Source organism: Pteropus alecto, unplaced genomic scaffold (genome assembly GCF_000325575.1).
Source record: "Pteropus alecto unplaced genomic scaffold, ASM32557v1 scaffold190, whole genome shotgun sequence".
NCBI lineage: Eukaryota > Metazoa > Chordata > Mammalia > Chiroptera > Pteropodidae > Pteropus > Pteropus alecto.
The window spans coordinates 4,265,074-4,279,881 of record NW_006430462.1 but is presented as its reverse complement, the minus strand read 5'-3'; the positions used below and the strand labels follow the sequence as shown (position 1 = coordinate 4,279,881).

General features: G+C 47.8%; 1 protein-coding gene across 1 annotated transcript in view; it reads left to right on the top strand.

The window, feature by feature from the left end:
• Nucleotides 1-14,808, top strand: part of SF3A1 (splicing factor 3a subunit 1) — an 18,741-nt gene extending 3,933 nt beyond the window's left edge. Inside the window, exons 3-16 of the mRNA XM_006904907.2 lie at nt 3,011-3,218; nt 4,369-4,626; nt 6,854-6,928; nt 7,601-7,751; nt 8,077-8,270; nt 9,122-9,239; nt 9,511-9,696; nt 10,398-10,519; nt 10,626-10,871; nt 11,419-11,626; nt 12,131-12,285; nt 13,265-13,366; nt 13,464-13,535; nt 14,291-14,808. Coding sequence (XP_006904969.1) covers nt 3,011-3,218; nt 4,369-4,626; nt 6,854-6,928; nt 7,601-7,751; nt 8,077-8,270; nt 9,122-9,239; nt 9,511-9,696; nt 10,398-10,519; nt 10,626-10,871; nt 11,419-11,626; nt 12,131-12,285; nt 13,265-13,366; nt 13,464-13,535; nt 14,291-14,392 — 2,197 coding nt within the window. The 3' untranslated portion in view covers nt 14,393-14,808. The remainder of the gene's footprint in view (nt 1-3,010; nt 3,219-4,368; nt 4,627-6,853; nt 6,929-7,600; nt 7,752-8,076; nt 8,271-9,121; nt 9,240-9,510; nt 9,697-10,397; nt 10,520-10,625; nt 10,872-11,418; nt 11,627-12,130; nt 12,286-13,264; nt 13,367-13,463; nt 13,536-14,290) is intronic.

Here is a 14,808-nt window from a genome sequence, read left to right as displayed (position 1 = left end):
GATTCCTTCCTTTCCTAACTAGCTAAAATAAAACCTAGTAAGAGGTTACTCTGGTTGATATCTTTACTGTGTCAGGTGTCATGAGAGTATCCTCATCTCGTTTCAAGGGCTTTGATTAACCTAGGTATTGGATTAAAACTGTTCTCTGCTTTATTGAACATTATAAGGCCATATCAGATTTAGGGCAGCTGGTGTTGTATTTATGATAAATACTTAATGTCTCATACCAATGCTCATGCTTCCCCTTTCTACCAATATTTTTAAAACAACAAATAGGAAAAGGGTGTTGGACGAAGAATTACCACAATCTCACTACCGGAATAATTTTTGCCAGCTGTTTTCACTTTTTCCTGTTCCTTCTGGCCATCGGCATCCTTTTTTAGATCCTTTTAATACTAGCAGAGAACTTTCACATCCTGCTTTTCCCGTTCGCACTGTGTTGTAACCATTTTCTCATGTTGCTTCATCGTCTCCTAATGCTGCATAGTCTTCTCTGGAGAGGCTGCACCATGTCGAGGTGATGGGCCTTAACTTGGCCATCTCCTCTATCTTTTACTTTGAGATTGTTTCCAATATTTCAGTTTGGCAAATTAAACTGTGGGGGAAGTCTCTGAGCATTTTCTTTCCCTTTTAGATTGTTCGTTAGTTTGTTTTCTTTATTTTTTAAAGAAAATTCTACGTGTCACCTTGCTGGCTGAAATAGCATTTAAAAAGATTCCTTAAACATTTGCCAAGGAGCTTTCCAGTAATTTTGTGCCAACTTCTGATACCACAGAAATAAGAATCTTTCCAAGTTCCTTTAAAAATAAATCTGTACATCTGCATCTCTACATCTATTTTTGACGATGATGATTGCCTTGTAGGCATTTCTAAAATTTGTGAACTTGCTTTTATTTATGTTGCAATGAAGGCACAGATCAGCATCTTACGCTAGGATAAAGCAAACATGCAGGACCCTCAGCTTCACTTCTGCTGGGTTCCCATGTATTGACTGATGGAGCAAACAGTAAAAATCACGAACCAAGTATGGTTTTCCAAAAGTTTTTTGTCAATTAGGTTTCCCCTTCCCTGCATTTTCCTGTCAAGAAATGGAAGTGGAAATTACCCTTAAAAGTCTCACCAGCTGGATTGAGTCAGTCATGTCTTTTTCTGTTAAAATGTATTTCTTGTGTTAGAGAATACAATTCTAAAATTAACAGTAAGCTAATTGAAAGCAACAAAAGAGCTGGGAATGAATATGGCTGCCTTCTTGTTTTATTTTTCAGATTGTTCCCACATGTGGTAAGGTTATGGCTTAGGAGGCAGTGATAGAGGAGACAACCAGAGTCCCTCTTTCTAACAGCCCTTCATCTGCCCTGGGCATTTGCTGGGTGTGGTGGCCGAGTTTAGCAGTATTTATGTTTGCATTCATTCTCCATGTGTGTGGTTTGCATTATTTAAGGAGGGGGACGAAAGCCTCTTGCCCAAACATGAGGTTCCAGTGCAACTAGTGCACTGTCAAATTGAGACCTTATGGTGTTAGTCATACCACAGAGTGTGATCAGAATTTGCGGAGGAGCTAGGCTAGCCTGGTGTTGATGACCACCACCATGGCACAGATTGTCAGAGTGGCTAATCTGGGGGACAGCATTTCCTGCACCCTGTCTCCCACCCTCTCTTCAACTGACAGGGCCAGGTCGTGAAAGTCCGAAGAGAGTGGAGCACCCTGGCTTCCACCTAGCCCCTGGAGCTTTTTCTTGGTGTGTTTGGGGTGTCTCCGAGCGCTGGGCTCTGGGAGTGATAGAAGCCCCACAGATAATACCTAGATCATCTCTATTGTTTATGAAACGGCCTCTTCTAACCTTATAGAAGTAACAGCCCTTGCATTTGCAGGCCACTATGATTCAAAAAGACTTTGGCATCTTCTTAACTAATTTGATTTTCTCAGTACTTCAAGGAAGAGAGAGAAGGTGATATTAGCTATATTTTTACACATGGGAAATTGAGTCAAAGAGAAATTCGGTAACTTGGTGAGTCAGTAGTGAACCCAAAACTTGAACATGTCCATATCTTGTATCTTTAAGGTTAATGCACTTTCTGACTGACACAGGTATAATTTATACTTGACACCTTGAAATATTACAAATGGGACTCTTAAAAAAATCATGGTTCCCTAAACCTTATGAGAGACTTTTTTTTAATTATTATTAATTCTGAGGTTTTAAAGGCATTCAAACTGGGAACATGGGGTATATGTGAGAAACTGTCCTAAGTACAGAGAGAGATGGGAGACCTCCCTACTAATCTTACTGCTCCCCTGACATCTGAATGTGCCTTACTCAACAGCACGGGTCCAGGCCCACAGAGAGCAGTATTTCCTGTGTGGGCCTTACCCAGTAGTAAATGTGGTGGTTTTAGGCAATACTTAGATAAAGCATTCAGTTTAATTGTCCACATTTTCAGGTTTTTTTCAGTCCTTCTCATTAACCAAAGGACAAAGTCTTCGTTTAGTGCTAGTATATCTTTAACATCTCTCCAGCGCTCAGTAATCCCTTTTCTTAATTAAAAGATCTGGCTTTGGTTGCAGGAAACTTCAAGCTAAACTTTAACAATATTACTTTGTTTTCATTGTGTTTAAATTTATGACTGCCTTTTATTAGTAAAGCCATAATGATTTTTATTTGAAGTAGTAATATATGCCTTCCTTTGTAAGTACATTTTTAAAAGTAAATAAATTTTATTAAAAGAAAAAAGCAGTAGTCCAGATGATTTCTGGAAATGGCAAGACTGGCAGAGGAAGTGCGGGAATGATGGAGGTCTGGGAGACCCTGTGGTAGTGGAGGCCTGGGCCAAGCTGAAGGAGAGCAGATGGATGGCACTGGCCACTGAAGGAGTCTCGAGGAGGACCTCTGCCATGCTGAGAGACAGAATAGTTTGATGGATGGGGCCTAGGAGAGGGCTTGAATGGGCGGCGTTCTGGGTCCCAGCAGTTGTAAGCATTCCTGTGTTAATTCTTTTTTCCTCCTTCTAGAAACGGACCTGAATTTGAAGCTAGGATACGACAGAACGAAATCAACAACCCAAAGTTCAACTTTCTGAACCCCAATGACCCTTACCATGCTTATTACCGCCACAAGGTCAGCGAGTTCAAAGAGGGGAAGGCACAGGAGCCCTCAGCCGCCATCCCCAAGGTCATGCAGCAGCAGCAGCAAGCCACCCAGCAACAGCTTCCCCAGAAGGTTGGAGCCAGTCCTTCCCCTCACTTCCCCAGGGCTGAGAGGAAGGCCAGGATAGGGAGGGGAGGATAATGAACTCTGCTCTCCAAACCACACAACCACCCAGGGAGAAGATGTGAGATTTTAGCCTCATCTTACAGAGGCAGATGCTGAGACTTAGACAGCAAAGTCCGGCTGACAATTGTCATTTCCTGAGCACTGCTTATCCTGCTCTGTGCTCAGTGCTTTAGGGGCCTAGTCTCATTGGCACCTCATAGGGGCTCTATGAGGAGGCCAGCAAAGTGACCATTTTACAGATGAGGAATCTGAGGCCCAAGGAAGTATATATACCCAAAGTCACAAAGCTGAAGATGCTCTTAGCCCTTTCTCTTTGCCTTGATCACAGCGTGAGGGCAGTGCTGTGATATGGCTTGTAGGCTCCTTCTTGGACCATTCTTCTCTTCTGTCTCACCTTCCCAGGGCTTCTACATCTGGCCTGCCCTAATACTCCCCTCAGCACTAGGCCCAGCACTAGGGACAATTAGGATTGTCAACGAGGACAGGAAGGGCTGGCACATTTTGCCTCCTGTGTAGACCCGGGTGGTTCATTCTCTTTGATTCGCTCTCGAACCTTGGTGTCAAAGGCTGGTCCTTGTTTTACAGTGGGGAGTAAATTTTGAAGGTTTCGAGACCTTGCTTTGCAATTTACTACTCTTAGAGCCTCAGGCTACCTCAGTTTCCTCATCTATAAGGATTTACAGTACCTGTTCTCTGCCTCATGGTTCGCGTGGAGGCCAGTGAGGTAACAAACATGGAAATCCTTTGTCCATTGGGTCCTCTGCACACATGCAGGGCCTATTGTGTCCTCTGTCCCTGTTGATTGGGCTTGATAAGCCATGTATGTTCCTGTCAGATCTTCTGGCACCCCGTTTCAGCCTTTGATTTCAGGGCAGCAGCAGGGGTACAGAGGGGCATGGTTCTCACTGGAAGCCATTCAGGTTGTTGAGGACACAGTTGGCCAAGAAATTGGTGCTTTTGTGAGTTAGATTTCTCTCACATCATGTACCAGTGGTGTGCACATCATTAATAGAAGTGTAGAGCGCTCCCCTCCCTCCCCCGCACCAGATCCAGTCCACCCATGTGCCTCTTGCCTCATATTGCCTCTACATCTTAGGTCCAAGCCCAGGTGATCCAAGAGACCATCGTGCCCAAAGAGCCCCCTCCCGAGTTTGAGTTCATCGCAGACCCCCCCTCCATCTCGGCCTTCGACCTGGACGTGGTGAAGCTGACGGCTCAGTTTGTGGCCAGGAATGGGCGCCAGTTTCTGACCCAGCTGATGCAGAAAGAGCAGCGCAACTACCAGTTTGACTTCCTCCGTCCACAGCACAGCCTCTTCAACTATTTCACGAAGCTGGTGGAACAGTATACCAAGGTGCTTGGTCAGGGCAGGGGCCGGGGCGCTGGGCCCAGGGAAGGAGTGCATCTTACCATAAGTACTCTGTCCACTCACTGTCTGCAAGGACAGTGCCCCTCTGTGGGGCCCCTGGGCAGATGTTAAAAATTTCAGTTCAGTGTGAAATCTTGATTTCTATTCAGTTTTTCCTTTTAAATGCAACATAGACTTGTTTCTAAACAGATATGGAATGCATGATTGATAACTGCTGTTAGGCGAGTGTCTGCTATGTCACAAGGCCATGTAGTATTAGCTGCTTTTAAGTGCATTTAAATTTTCAGGTGCCTAGCACAGGGCCTGAGAAGGAAGCCAGCCCTTAATAATTATCTCCTATTACCTAATTTAATCCTCATAAGAACCCATAAGTGTCCCCCCTCCCTTTTTCAAAAGCAGAAATAGGCTCAGAGAAGTGAAGTCACTTAGCTGTTAAGTAGCTACAGTGAGACTTAATCCAAATCTGTGTTGTTTTTTACTAAAAAGTACTTGCATTAGAAATATCATTTAAATAGACATTGGGGAAACAATTTAACATAAGTAAGTATAGCCAGTATTTACGTACTTAACATATGCAGCATCTTTAGATATAATCTCAAATAACCTATAAGATAGCCACTGTTATTATATTCATTTCATAGAAGAAGAAACTGAGACACAAAGAAGTTAACTTGGCCAGGGTCACAAAGCTAAAGATTTAAAGTCTGGCATTTTTACTTCAGACCCAAAGATCTTAGTTATGCTACAGTCAGGAATCTGGGCAAGTTAATAGTGGTATTTAAAATAATCATCATTAATATATTGTAAAGTACACTGGTATAGATTTGTCTATGGTATATTTTTCTTGCTACAAATGTGGAAATTGTCTTCCTTTTAGGGACTTGGTCTGCACATCTGTTCTTGATATCTAGAAACAATATGTTAAAGTTCTGACTTGATAGGACTCATAATGCTTTCCTGTAACTTTTTATTCACTCTAAGTATATAAGTAGAAAGAATTATAAAAATGTGTATTTATAAAATGACCAAATCCAGAAGCTAGTAGCTGAACTATTAATCATCGAAGGTCAAAGGGTTACTGTAATCACATAGTATTAGTTTTAAGTTGAACCCTACATTTTCCCACTGGATTGCTTTTGGGGTTAAAGGTCACCATATTTCTTCTTGTTCTGTTACTTGCCTGTTCCTTCTCTTTCAGAACTGAGGTGTTGATATTCAGTACTCTAACTTGAGGGCACTAGTGTCTGTCTCTAGCCATGGGCACTCTAGGAGCAGATCGATTCTGGGGGTAGAAGTACAGGGAGAATGAGGTGGAGCTGAGCCACTTTGCCAATGTTATTAGATACTGTTGGGGCAGTTGGAATGACTGGTTGTTTTGAACAAAGCCAGCATTTGTTATTTTGGCAAATATACATTGAGTGTCAGACACTATTCCAGGTGCTGGAGATAGAGTGAAAAAAGAGAGAAATCCTTGTCTTCATGGAGTTTCTGGTCTAGTGAGGGAGTGACAGACAAATGCAATGTCAGTGAATATCAGATGGTGATAAATACCATGGAGAAAAAGTAGATGGAAATTTAGGGAAGTAGGGCCAGTGGGCTGCAGTCTTAAATAGGATAGTCAGGGGAGGCCTGGGAGAGTGCAAAACAGAAGGAGCAGATACATCCCCTGAAAACAGCCATTGCATACTGGCCATCTGCTGGGTGAGCTGCCTGTGGTTTTGCATACTTTTTTGCTAATCCTTGCAGCAGCCTTTTAAGTTGATGGTGCCAACTTTTAAGTGGTGGTGTCACCCTTTCGTAGAAGGAAACCAAATGACAGAGGTTAAGTAATTTGCCCAGAGTCACACCCAGCGGTCCCTAACCTTTTTGGCACCAAAGACCAGTGTTCCTATGAGAATCTAATGCCTAATGATCTGAGGTGGAGCTGAGGTGGTGATGCTAGCATGGGGAGCAGCTGCAAATACAGATGAAGCTTTGCTTGCTCGCAGGCTGCTCACCTCCTGCTGGGCGGCCGGTTCCTAACAGGCCACAGACCAGTATCGGTCCTTGGTCTGGGGGTTGGAAACCCCTGACACAGCCAATTGTAGCTGGGATTAGGACCCAGAATCCCACGTTTTCCTTTCTATGCCTTTCCATGGGCCCAGGAAAGCCACCTTTTTGTCCCATGTTGTACAGCATTGACAGTTGCTTTAATGATTCTTCCATGTTTCAGATCTTGATTCCGCCTAAAGGCTTATTTACAAAGCTCAAGAAAGAAGCCGAGAACCCCCGAGAAGTTTTGGACCAGGTAAACCCAGTTCCTTATAACCAGTTACTGATGGTGCAAGTTTGTGTAGGTTCTGTTTCACATTTGGAAATTGTCTCTGAGGCAGTACCTTGTTATGTTCCAGGCACAGGAGTGGTGGGAAGAAAGGCTTTGTGGCTACAAAGGTCAAAGAAACCTGGACTCTCTGCTCCCCAGCTTTCTGCTTTGCTCCTCGCTTCACTAGGTCTTCTTTTTCACTGTCACTAGAAACCCACTCCTGAACAGAATTTTTGGTGACAGATGCCTTTCAAGGGCTTAAGTTTTTAGAGTAGAGGAAAGGAGGCAGGAGGCATATCGGTACTGGCTGTTCTGAGTGGCCACATGAAGTCTTCTCTTGTGGGCACTTGGTTGTTACACAGACTTCCCGGGAGGGAGTTAGCTACTCTCTGAACCCAGAGCCCTTTGTTAATTCAAATAGAAATCTCTGAGGTTATAACAAAACAGTTGCCCTTGGGACCTAGACAGAAGGTTTCTGTGGCATTTAGAATGTTCATCCTGTCCAAATTCTGGGCCTGGCTGAAACCACATGCAAATACCATAGTTTGCTCCATGAAGTTTCCCTCCTGCTCTGAAGGAGATGTTGGCTTTGGTGACATCCGCGTTGGGAGCAGACCCTGATTCAGCTCAGCATCATGCTGTTTCCCATCCCTTCAGGTGTGTTACCGAGTGGAGTGGGCCAAGTTCCAGGAGCGTGAGAGGAAGAAAGAAGAGGAGGAAAAGGAGAAGGAACGGGTGGCCTATGCGCAGATCGACTGGCATGATTTTGTGGTAGTGGAAACAGTGGACTTCCAACCCAATGAGCAAGGTAGGTATGTGACTCCAGATAGGGAGCCAGGAGCTCAGAGCCGTGCTGGGACAACTCATACAGAGAGCATCAGAATCCCTGAGAGGGCTTTATCAGTGTCTGTTTCATCTCTGCTCCCAGAAGATGTCAGTTCTACTGCATTGCACCATTTAAACCTAATTCAACAAATACTTATTGTATAAGACTCTGGGTGGGCCTCTGGAGATAGGAGAGAAATCGGACAGCTCCACTCCTGGGCTCACTGTGTGAAGAGAGCAGATAGTTGGACCTTTGATAAGGAACATCTGTGGAGGCCACCCTTTGACTCTAGCTCACTTTCTCCCAGGGAACTTCCCTCCCCCCACCACCCCAGAGGAGCTGGGGGCCCGAATCCTCATTCAGGAGCGCTATGAAAAGTTTGGGGAGAGTGAAGAGGTTGAGATGGAGGTCGAATCTGATGAAGAAGACGAGAAGCAGGAGAAGGCAGAGGAGCCTCCTTCCCAGCTGGACCAGGATACCCAAGTACAAGACATGGATGAGGTATGCCATTTTCCCCTGGAGCCCAAGGAGATGGGGGTGCTTTCCACCAAAGTCATATCCAGCTCCTTTGTGAACCTTGAAAGGAGGCATGGATCTTGTATCAGGCGTCCTGGCTGAGCAGCTGTCCAAGCTGCACAGAGCCACTTTCCAGCTTGGGAAACAAAGATTCATTCATAGGCAAGGATCTGAAAGCTTTCCTGGCCCTGTTCTATGACCTTCCCCCTTTGTAGAGGCCCTGCTCCCCAACACCCCCATGCTAGCTCTTAGTTAGGGAGTCCTACACCATGAGCTTTGGTGCATTAACGCTTAGGCCCAAATGATCAGCATTTCCCAAAGCTTTTCTGAGTGTAGCCTGTGTTTCCTTTCAGCCACCTCTATCCTCTTTGAGCCTGGCCCTCTGAGCAGGCAGAGGCTCCAGAGCCAAACGGCTCTCCTCCCCTCGGAAAGAATTTGTGTATAGCCTGAGAATAAAGGGCCCTATGTCTGTGGGAATTGACTTTTTCTCCCCCTCCCAGCATTGCTCCATGAGCAGCTACCATTGAGCGCCAAGTTGCTCCCCGCACCCCTCCCCAGCATATTAAGTGCCTTTGGCCTCTTGGGACTGCCTGGTGCCAGCTGCTGGAAATGCCTGGGCGGAGTGTTAGCACCGTGGCCCCCAACGCTCCCATTCACGCTGTGAGGAAGCAGCTTGGCTGGCTGCCTGCTGGCCTCAGCTGCCTGGGGAGGCTTAGCACATGGACGCTGGCTGGCAGGAGCCTAGGCTCCTTGCCACCCTGAGAGCCACCAGGCTCAGCTGCAGAGAAGTGGCTTCTTGGCCCCTCTCTCAGTCATGCCACTGCTTCACTTTGCAGGGTTCAGATGATGAAGAAGAAGGGCAGAAAGTGCCCCCACCCCCAGAGACACCCATGCCACCTCCTCTGCCCCCAACTCCAGACCAGGTCATTGTCCGGAAAGACTACGACCCCAAAGGTAGGGCCTGCTTTCCTGCCCTCACGTGTTCCGTTTCTAGGATGGCATGTTTCTAGGTGTCTTATAAAGGCATTGTTAACCCTCTGTCCGAGGCCTTGCAGTGGGGAAGAGGGCTTAGTCATTTCTGGTGTCCTGGTAACTTGCATAGTACTAGATGGAGTGTGGCACTGAATGGATGTGTCTTGAATGAATGATATGTGAATGAAACAACACCCTCTTAACCCAGGCTGCCATCCATTGTTCTTACTCAAGCATTTCTGTTTCCTTTTAGCTTCTAAGCCCCTGCCTCCAGCCCCTGCTCCAGATGAGTATCTTGTGTCTCCCATTACGGGGGAGAAGATCCCTGCCAGCAAAATGCAGGAACACATGCGCATCGGGCTTCTCGACCCTCGCTGGCTGGAGCAGCGGGATCGCTCTATCCGTGAGAAGCAGAGTGACGATGAGGTGTATGCTCCAGGTGAGGTGGGAATTCCCCCACCCAGTCCACACTTCTCTGACTCAGCCCTGACTCACTTTGGCCCATGGGAATCTCTAAACTACAGTCAACTTGCTTTAAGCAAACATAGAAAGCAACAGTCGAAGTAAACAAAAGCCTTCGAGGATAGGTGCAGCCTGTGCTGCTACAAAAGAACTCCCAATTTTTCAGAGTAACTCTCCATAGGACACTTCCAAAGGCAGGCAGGCACCTGACGTGGATGGCATGTGCCCATGGACATTGTAGAGCAAGATCTGACTATAGCTGGGAGGGATGTTCATTCTCGAGACTATCTTAGAATTAGGGCCCTGATGGCTGGAGTACCCTGAGCACCTGGAAATGAGACATGATGTCTTGTGACAGCCAATAGGGAGAAAACTGTCCCAGAGGTGGGAAACCAGGCTTTTAGTACGGACTCTGCTACTTTTTACTCATGTGACCCCATCCTCTCAGTATCTTTCATAAGGCAAGGAGTGGACAAACTCTGATTTATAGCCTTATTTAGTGCTGATTGGGCAGCTTTCCCCAGTCTCAGGACAAGTATGCTAGGTTAGGACCCAGAGTCAGCCTCTTCCCACAGCACCAGCCTCCACCTTGTACCAGGAGAGCTGCTGCTTTCTTGGTAGGGCACCTGCTTTATTTTCCCTCTCTGTCCCCTGTCTCCATTCTGTGACTGTGTCCAGGTCTGGATATCGAGAGCAGCTTGAAACAGTTGGCTGAGCGGCGTACCGACATCTTCGGTGTAGAGGAAACAGCCATCGGCAAGAAGATTGGTGAGGAGGAGATCCAGAAGCCAGAGGAGAAGGTGCAGTTTGGTGGATCTTAGTGTTTTCCCTAACCTCAGACTCCCACATTGGGCTTAGTTCTAGGATCCCTGACAAGCTGTGGCTTTGTTTTCCCTTCCCTTGTAGGTGACCTGGGATGGCCACTCAGGCAGCATGGCCCGGACCCAGCAGGCTGCCCAGGCCAATATCACTCTCCAGGAACAGATTGAGGCCATCCACAAGGCCAAGGGCCTGGTACCAGAAGACGATACCAAAGAGAAGATCGGCCCCAGCAAGCCCAATGAAATCCCTCAGCAACCACCACCTCCGTCTTCAGCCACCAATATCCCCAGCTCTGCCCCACCCATCACCTCAGTGCCCCGGCCACCTGCAGTAAGCCAGCAGCCACCTTGTCAATGATCTTTTAGAACTTTGTTCTTGGGGTTGCACACTATTGAGTGAGAAGAGCAACTACCTTATAGCAGCGTCTGAGTGCTGAGTGGCTCAGGTAGAAAGAAAGAACACTTTAATTGGAAGTGAGAACCTCTAGCCTGGACTTCTATCAGTGTGGGAAGATTGGAACAGGGAGGGAGGCAAGTGGCAGATGTGAGAAGCAGAGAAGGGCCGAAGGACTTGATGGTTCTTTGAGGATTGCTGACTTGTCTCCAGGAGGCTAAGTCCAGGTCATCCTCTTTAGTGGCTCTCTCAGTGTCTGCCATGAGCAGCTAGTAGAGTCCCAAGTAGAAAGATTGTCGCCATGGGCCTGTCCCAGTGTAGTTCCTATCAGCCTGAGGTGAGGCTGCAGTCTCAGCCCCAGGGTGCTAAGTCAGAGCTGTCTAGACTCATCCTTAAAGGCTGCAAGTGACCAGTTGCCAGCTGTGTGTGCTCTGGGAATCTAGCCTTCGCTTCCTGTGACCTATGGGTCCTTTCTCCCCCACAGATGCCGCCCCCTGTCCGTACCACAGTTGTGTCTGCAGTACCCGTCATGCCCCGGCCCCCAATGGCATCAGTTGTTCGACTGCCCCCAGGCTCTGTGATCGCCCCCATGCCGCCTATCATCCATGCACCCAGGATCAACGTGGTGCCTATGCCTCCCTCAGCCCCTCCTATCATGGCACCCCGCCCACCCCCCATGATTGTGCCAACAGGTCAGTGTTTCACGTTGATTTCCAGGCCATTGGGTCAGGGCTATAGGCCAAGCACTGTGAGCAGAGCAGTAGCTGACGGTAGTGCCAGCTGTTCTAGCTGGGGGACTAGAGGAGAGCCATGGCTTCCCTGCATGAAAGAGCCCTGCGCTGGGGAGCTGTGGCTCTTGGAGGAGATAGGGTGATGGTGGTAGAGCTGGGGTTTGTATACCCAGAGGGGTCAAGCCTCAGACAGGCACATAGACCTGACAGTGCTCCCTGTCAGCAGGCACCCACTCTATCCATCAGTCCAACCCCTCTAGTCCCCTGCTGCTCAGTCTAGGCAGCCTCCCAGGTCCCCTTGCCAGGGAGCCAGCTGGCTGCCAGACTCAGCAAGGAGTGGCCCCCTTCACACCTCTGACTGGGAGAAACAGGAAATCTTTGCAGTCTCCACTCTCACTTCTTACCAGCCCTGAGTCCTAGGCCCCTTCCCTCAACTCACACAGCTGCTTACTCCTGTCCTTGCAGCCTTTGTGCCCGCTCCACCTGTGGCACCCGTCCCAGCTCCAGCCCCAATGCCCCCTGTCCACCCTCCACCTCCCATGGAAGATGAACCTGCCTCCAAGAAACTGAAGACAGAGGACAGCCTCATGCCTGAGGAGGAGTTCCTTCGCAGAAATAAGGTATGTGATCCCAGGGTGCTGCCTGTGGCTTGGGGTGTCTAGGCGGGGTGGGTGGGTGGAGAAGGGTGTTCAGTCCTGCCCCAGTTACACACTCCCTGGCTTACCCTGTTCTGCTCCCATGGTTTTGGCTTCCGAGGCCTAGGTTAGCCATTGGAGGCCTGTGAGAGCTTCTGAGCACACACTAGTTGTGGGGTCAGCAGTCAGAGGATCAGACAGTGTCAGTGGTCTCTAGGTGTTAACTATTGTAGAGGCAAACAGGGAGACCCAGCTGCACAGGCAGTAGGACTCAAATATGAAAGGGGCCCTGAAGAAAATCCTGGGTGCAGTTCTTAATTTCTTTATGGCCTTCTCCAGTTTCAGCCCTTAGGATATCTGCCGGTTCTGAGGATCCTGTTGGGGTGCTAGAAATAAGGAGAGGTTGGAATCTTGGCACTGCTGGTCCCTAGGGAAGCTGTTAGGCTCCAGTGAGGAAGCAGAAACAGTTCCAGCCCCATTCTCCCAATGAATTTGACCAAATCTTTTTTTTTTTTTTTCCTTTCTTTCTGATAGTGTTTCTCATCTCTTAAGTACTCAAGTGCCAGGGTAGAGCTACATGTTTTATGGGTCTTGTCCATTTAGTACCATGCAGCGGTTGTGATCACCTGCTTTATAGACATGGTGTTGAGGCTCAGAGAGACCTAATTATCAGGGAAACTGAGTTGAGAACCCAGATCTTCTGCACTCACAGTTCATATTCTTTCCTCGTATGGTACTTCTTGGGGTTCATAGAGCATTTTCATGTTCCTAGGAAGCAGGACAGAGATTGTTTTAAAGAAAAGAAACCATATTTTGAAAAGAGTGATTTGTGTCATGTCACAAGTGGCATTATCAGGAGTCCAGATGGAGAGGTGACATTGTCTAGACTGGTCCACGAATAAGAGAGCATAGTTCCTTATTTGCTCATGGCTCCACAGCATAATGGCCACTTCCTGTCCTGCAGGGTCCAGTGTCCATCAAAGTCCAAGTGCCCAATATGCAGGATAAGACAGAATGGAAACTGAACGGACAGGTGCTGGTCTTCACCCTCCCACTCACAGACCAGGTACGAGTTGCTCCAGGGGAAGCAAGGGTTTGGGGGCAGCTTCCTCCAGCTGACTTTAGTAAGGGGGTGAGTGACCTCTCCTTCCTTGGTCCCACAGGTCTCTGTCATCAAGGTGAAGATTCACGAAGCCACAGGCATGCCTGCAGGTAAACAGAAGCTACAGTATGAGGTAAGTCGGTTGTCTGGCCCTGCCTTCTTGGGTCCCAACACTTTCTGTCCCAGAAGCTAAATCCCCTGTGGAACGAAAGGAGTGGGGAGACACCTGGGTGTGGCCATCTGAGTCCATCCTAGAAGTGACGATGCCGGCTGGAAGTGCCAGGGCAGGTTAACTTGAAAGGACAAGGCTCTGGCAGGGTCACAGTGCAGTCTTGTGTGGAGTCCAGAAAACCCTCTGCCTCAGCGATGGGGGTAGACATTTAGGTACAAGACTTGAGGGTGCTCTGGTGGTTTTCTGGCTCAGTGGAGTGGCCATCCCAGCCAGTGTGGTCTCAGGTAACCTGGCTTTGTGCAAGGACACGGAGGTGATAGTCCAGCTAAGCCTGGTACTGAGGTCACACGGGGCTGCTGTGTTCTCCCATTTTGGATGTTGACAAATTCCTACTCTGGGCCTCAGTTTCTTGCTCTGTAGATAAAGCTGTAGGACTAGTTGATCTCTAAAGGTCTTGTGATTTAAGAGGCACAATTCTGTGGAGTTGGTCAAGGCCAGCTTCTTGAGGAGTCGACAGAAGGGAAGATCATGGCTTGGTATGGAAGGAAGGAAAAGCAAAGCATTCTGGGAGGAACCAGAGATTTTCGGTCTTGCCTTGTGCCTGGTTTCTCGCCTTCCTTCAAGCTCCTGTACATGTGAATGGACATTGGGAGTTGTGAGACTGCAGTGTGCTCGAGGCCATATTGCCCCTTGCTAACGCACTTTCTGTTTTCCAGGGTATCTTCATCAAGGATTCCAATTCACTGGCTTACTATAACATGGCCAATGGTGCCGTCATCCACCTGGCTCTCAAGGAGAGAGGTGGGAGGAAGAAGTAGAAGAGAAAAACCTCCTCTCAGGTTCCAGCCACTGCCGTTTTGCCTCTCCTGTCCCCCACCCCTTCCCTCAGACCCAGAGGACCCTGCCTTGTACATTTATTTCCCTACTAAGTTTGGAAATTCATATTGTCAAGCAGAGTTTCCTCCTCCCACTCCTTCCTCACATTGACAAGAGGGCTTTCTATGCTGCTCTTCTCCCTAGTGGTGTCCAGAATTCCTTTGTGTTCAGGTCTTGATTTGAGGGGATTCATTTCTTCAGGCAGCCCATTAGGAAATGTGAATCCAGAGATGTCCCGCAAGATAGTGTTGTAGTGCAAAGTGGCACTTGGTTGATAGAATATGCTTACTGTCGTCATTAATCATTTTGTGTCTTGCCATGAGCTGTCTAATAAACCTCTTGGACCTTTCTTGTGAAA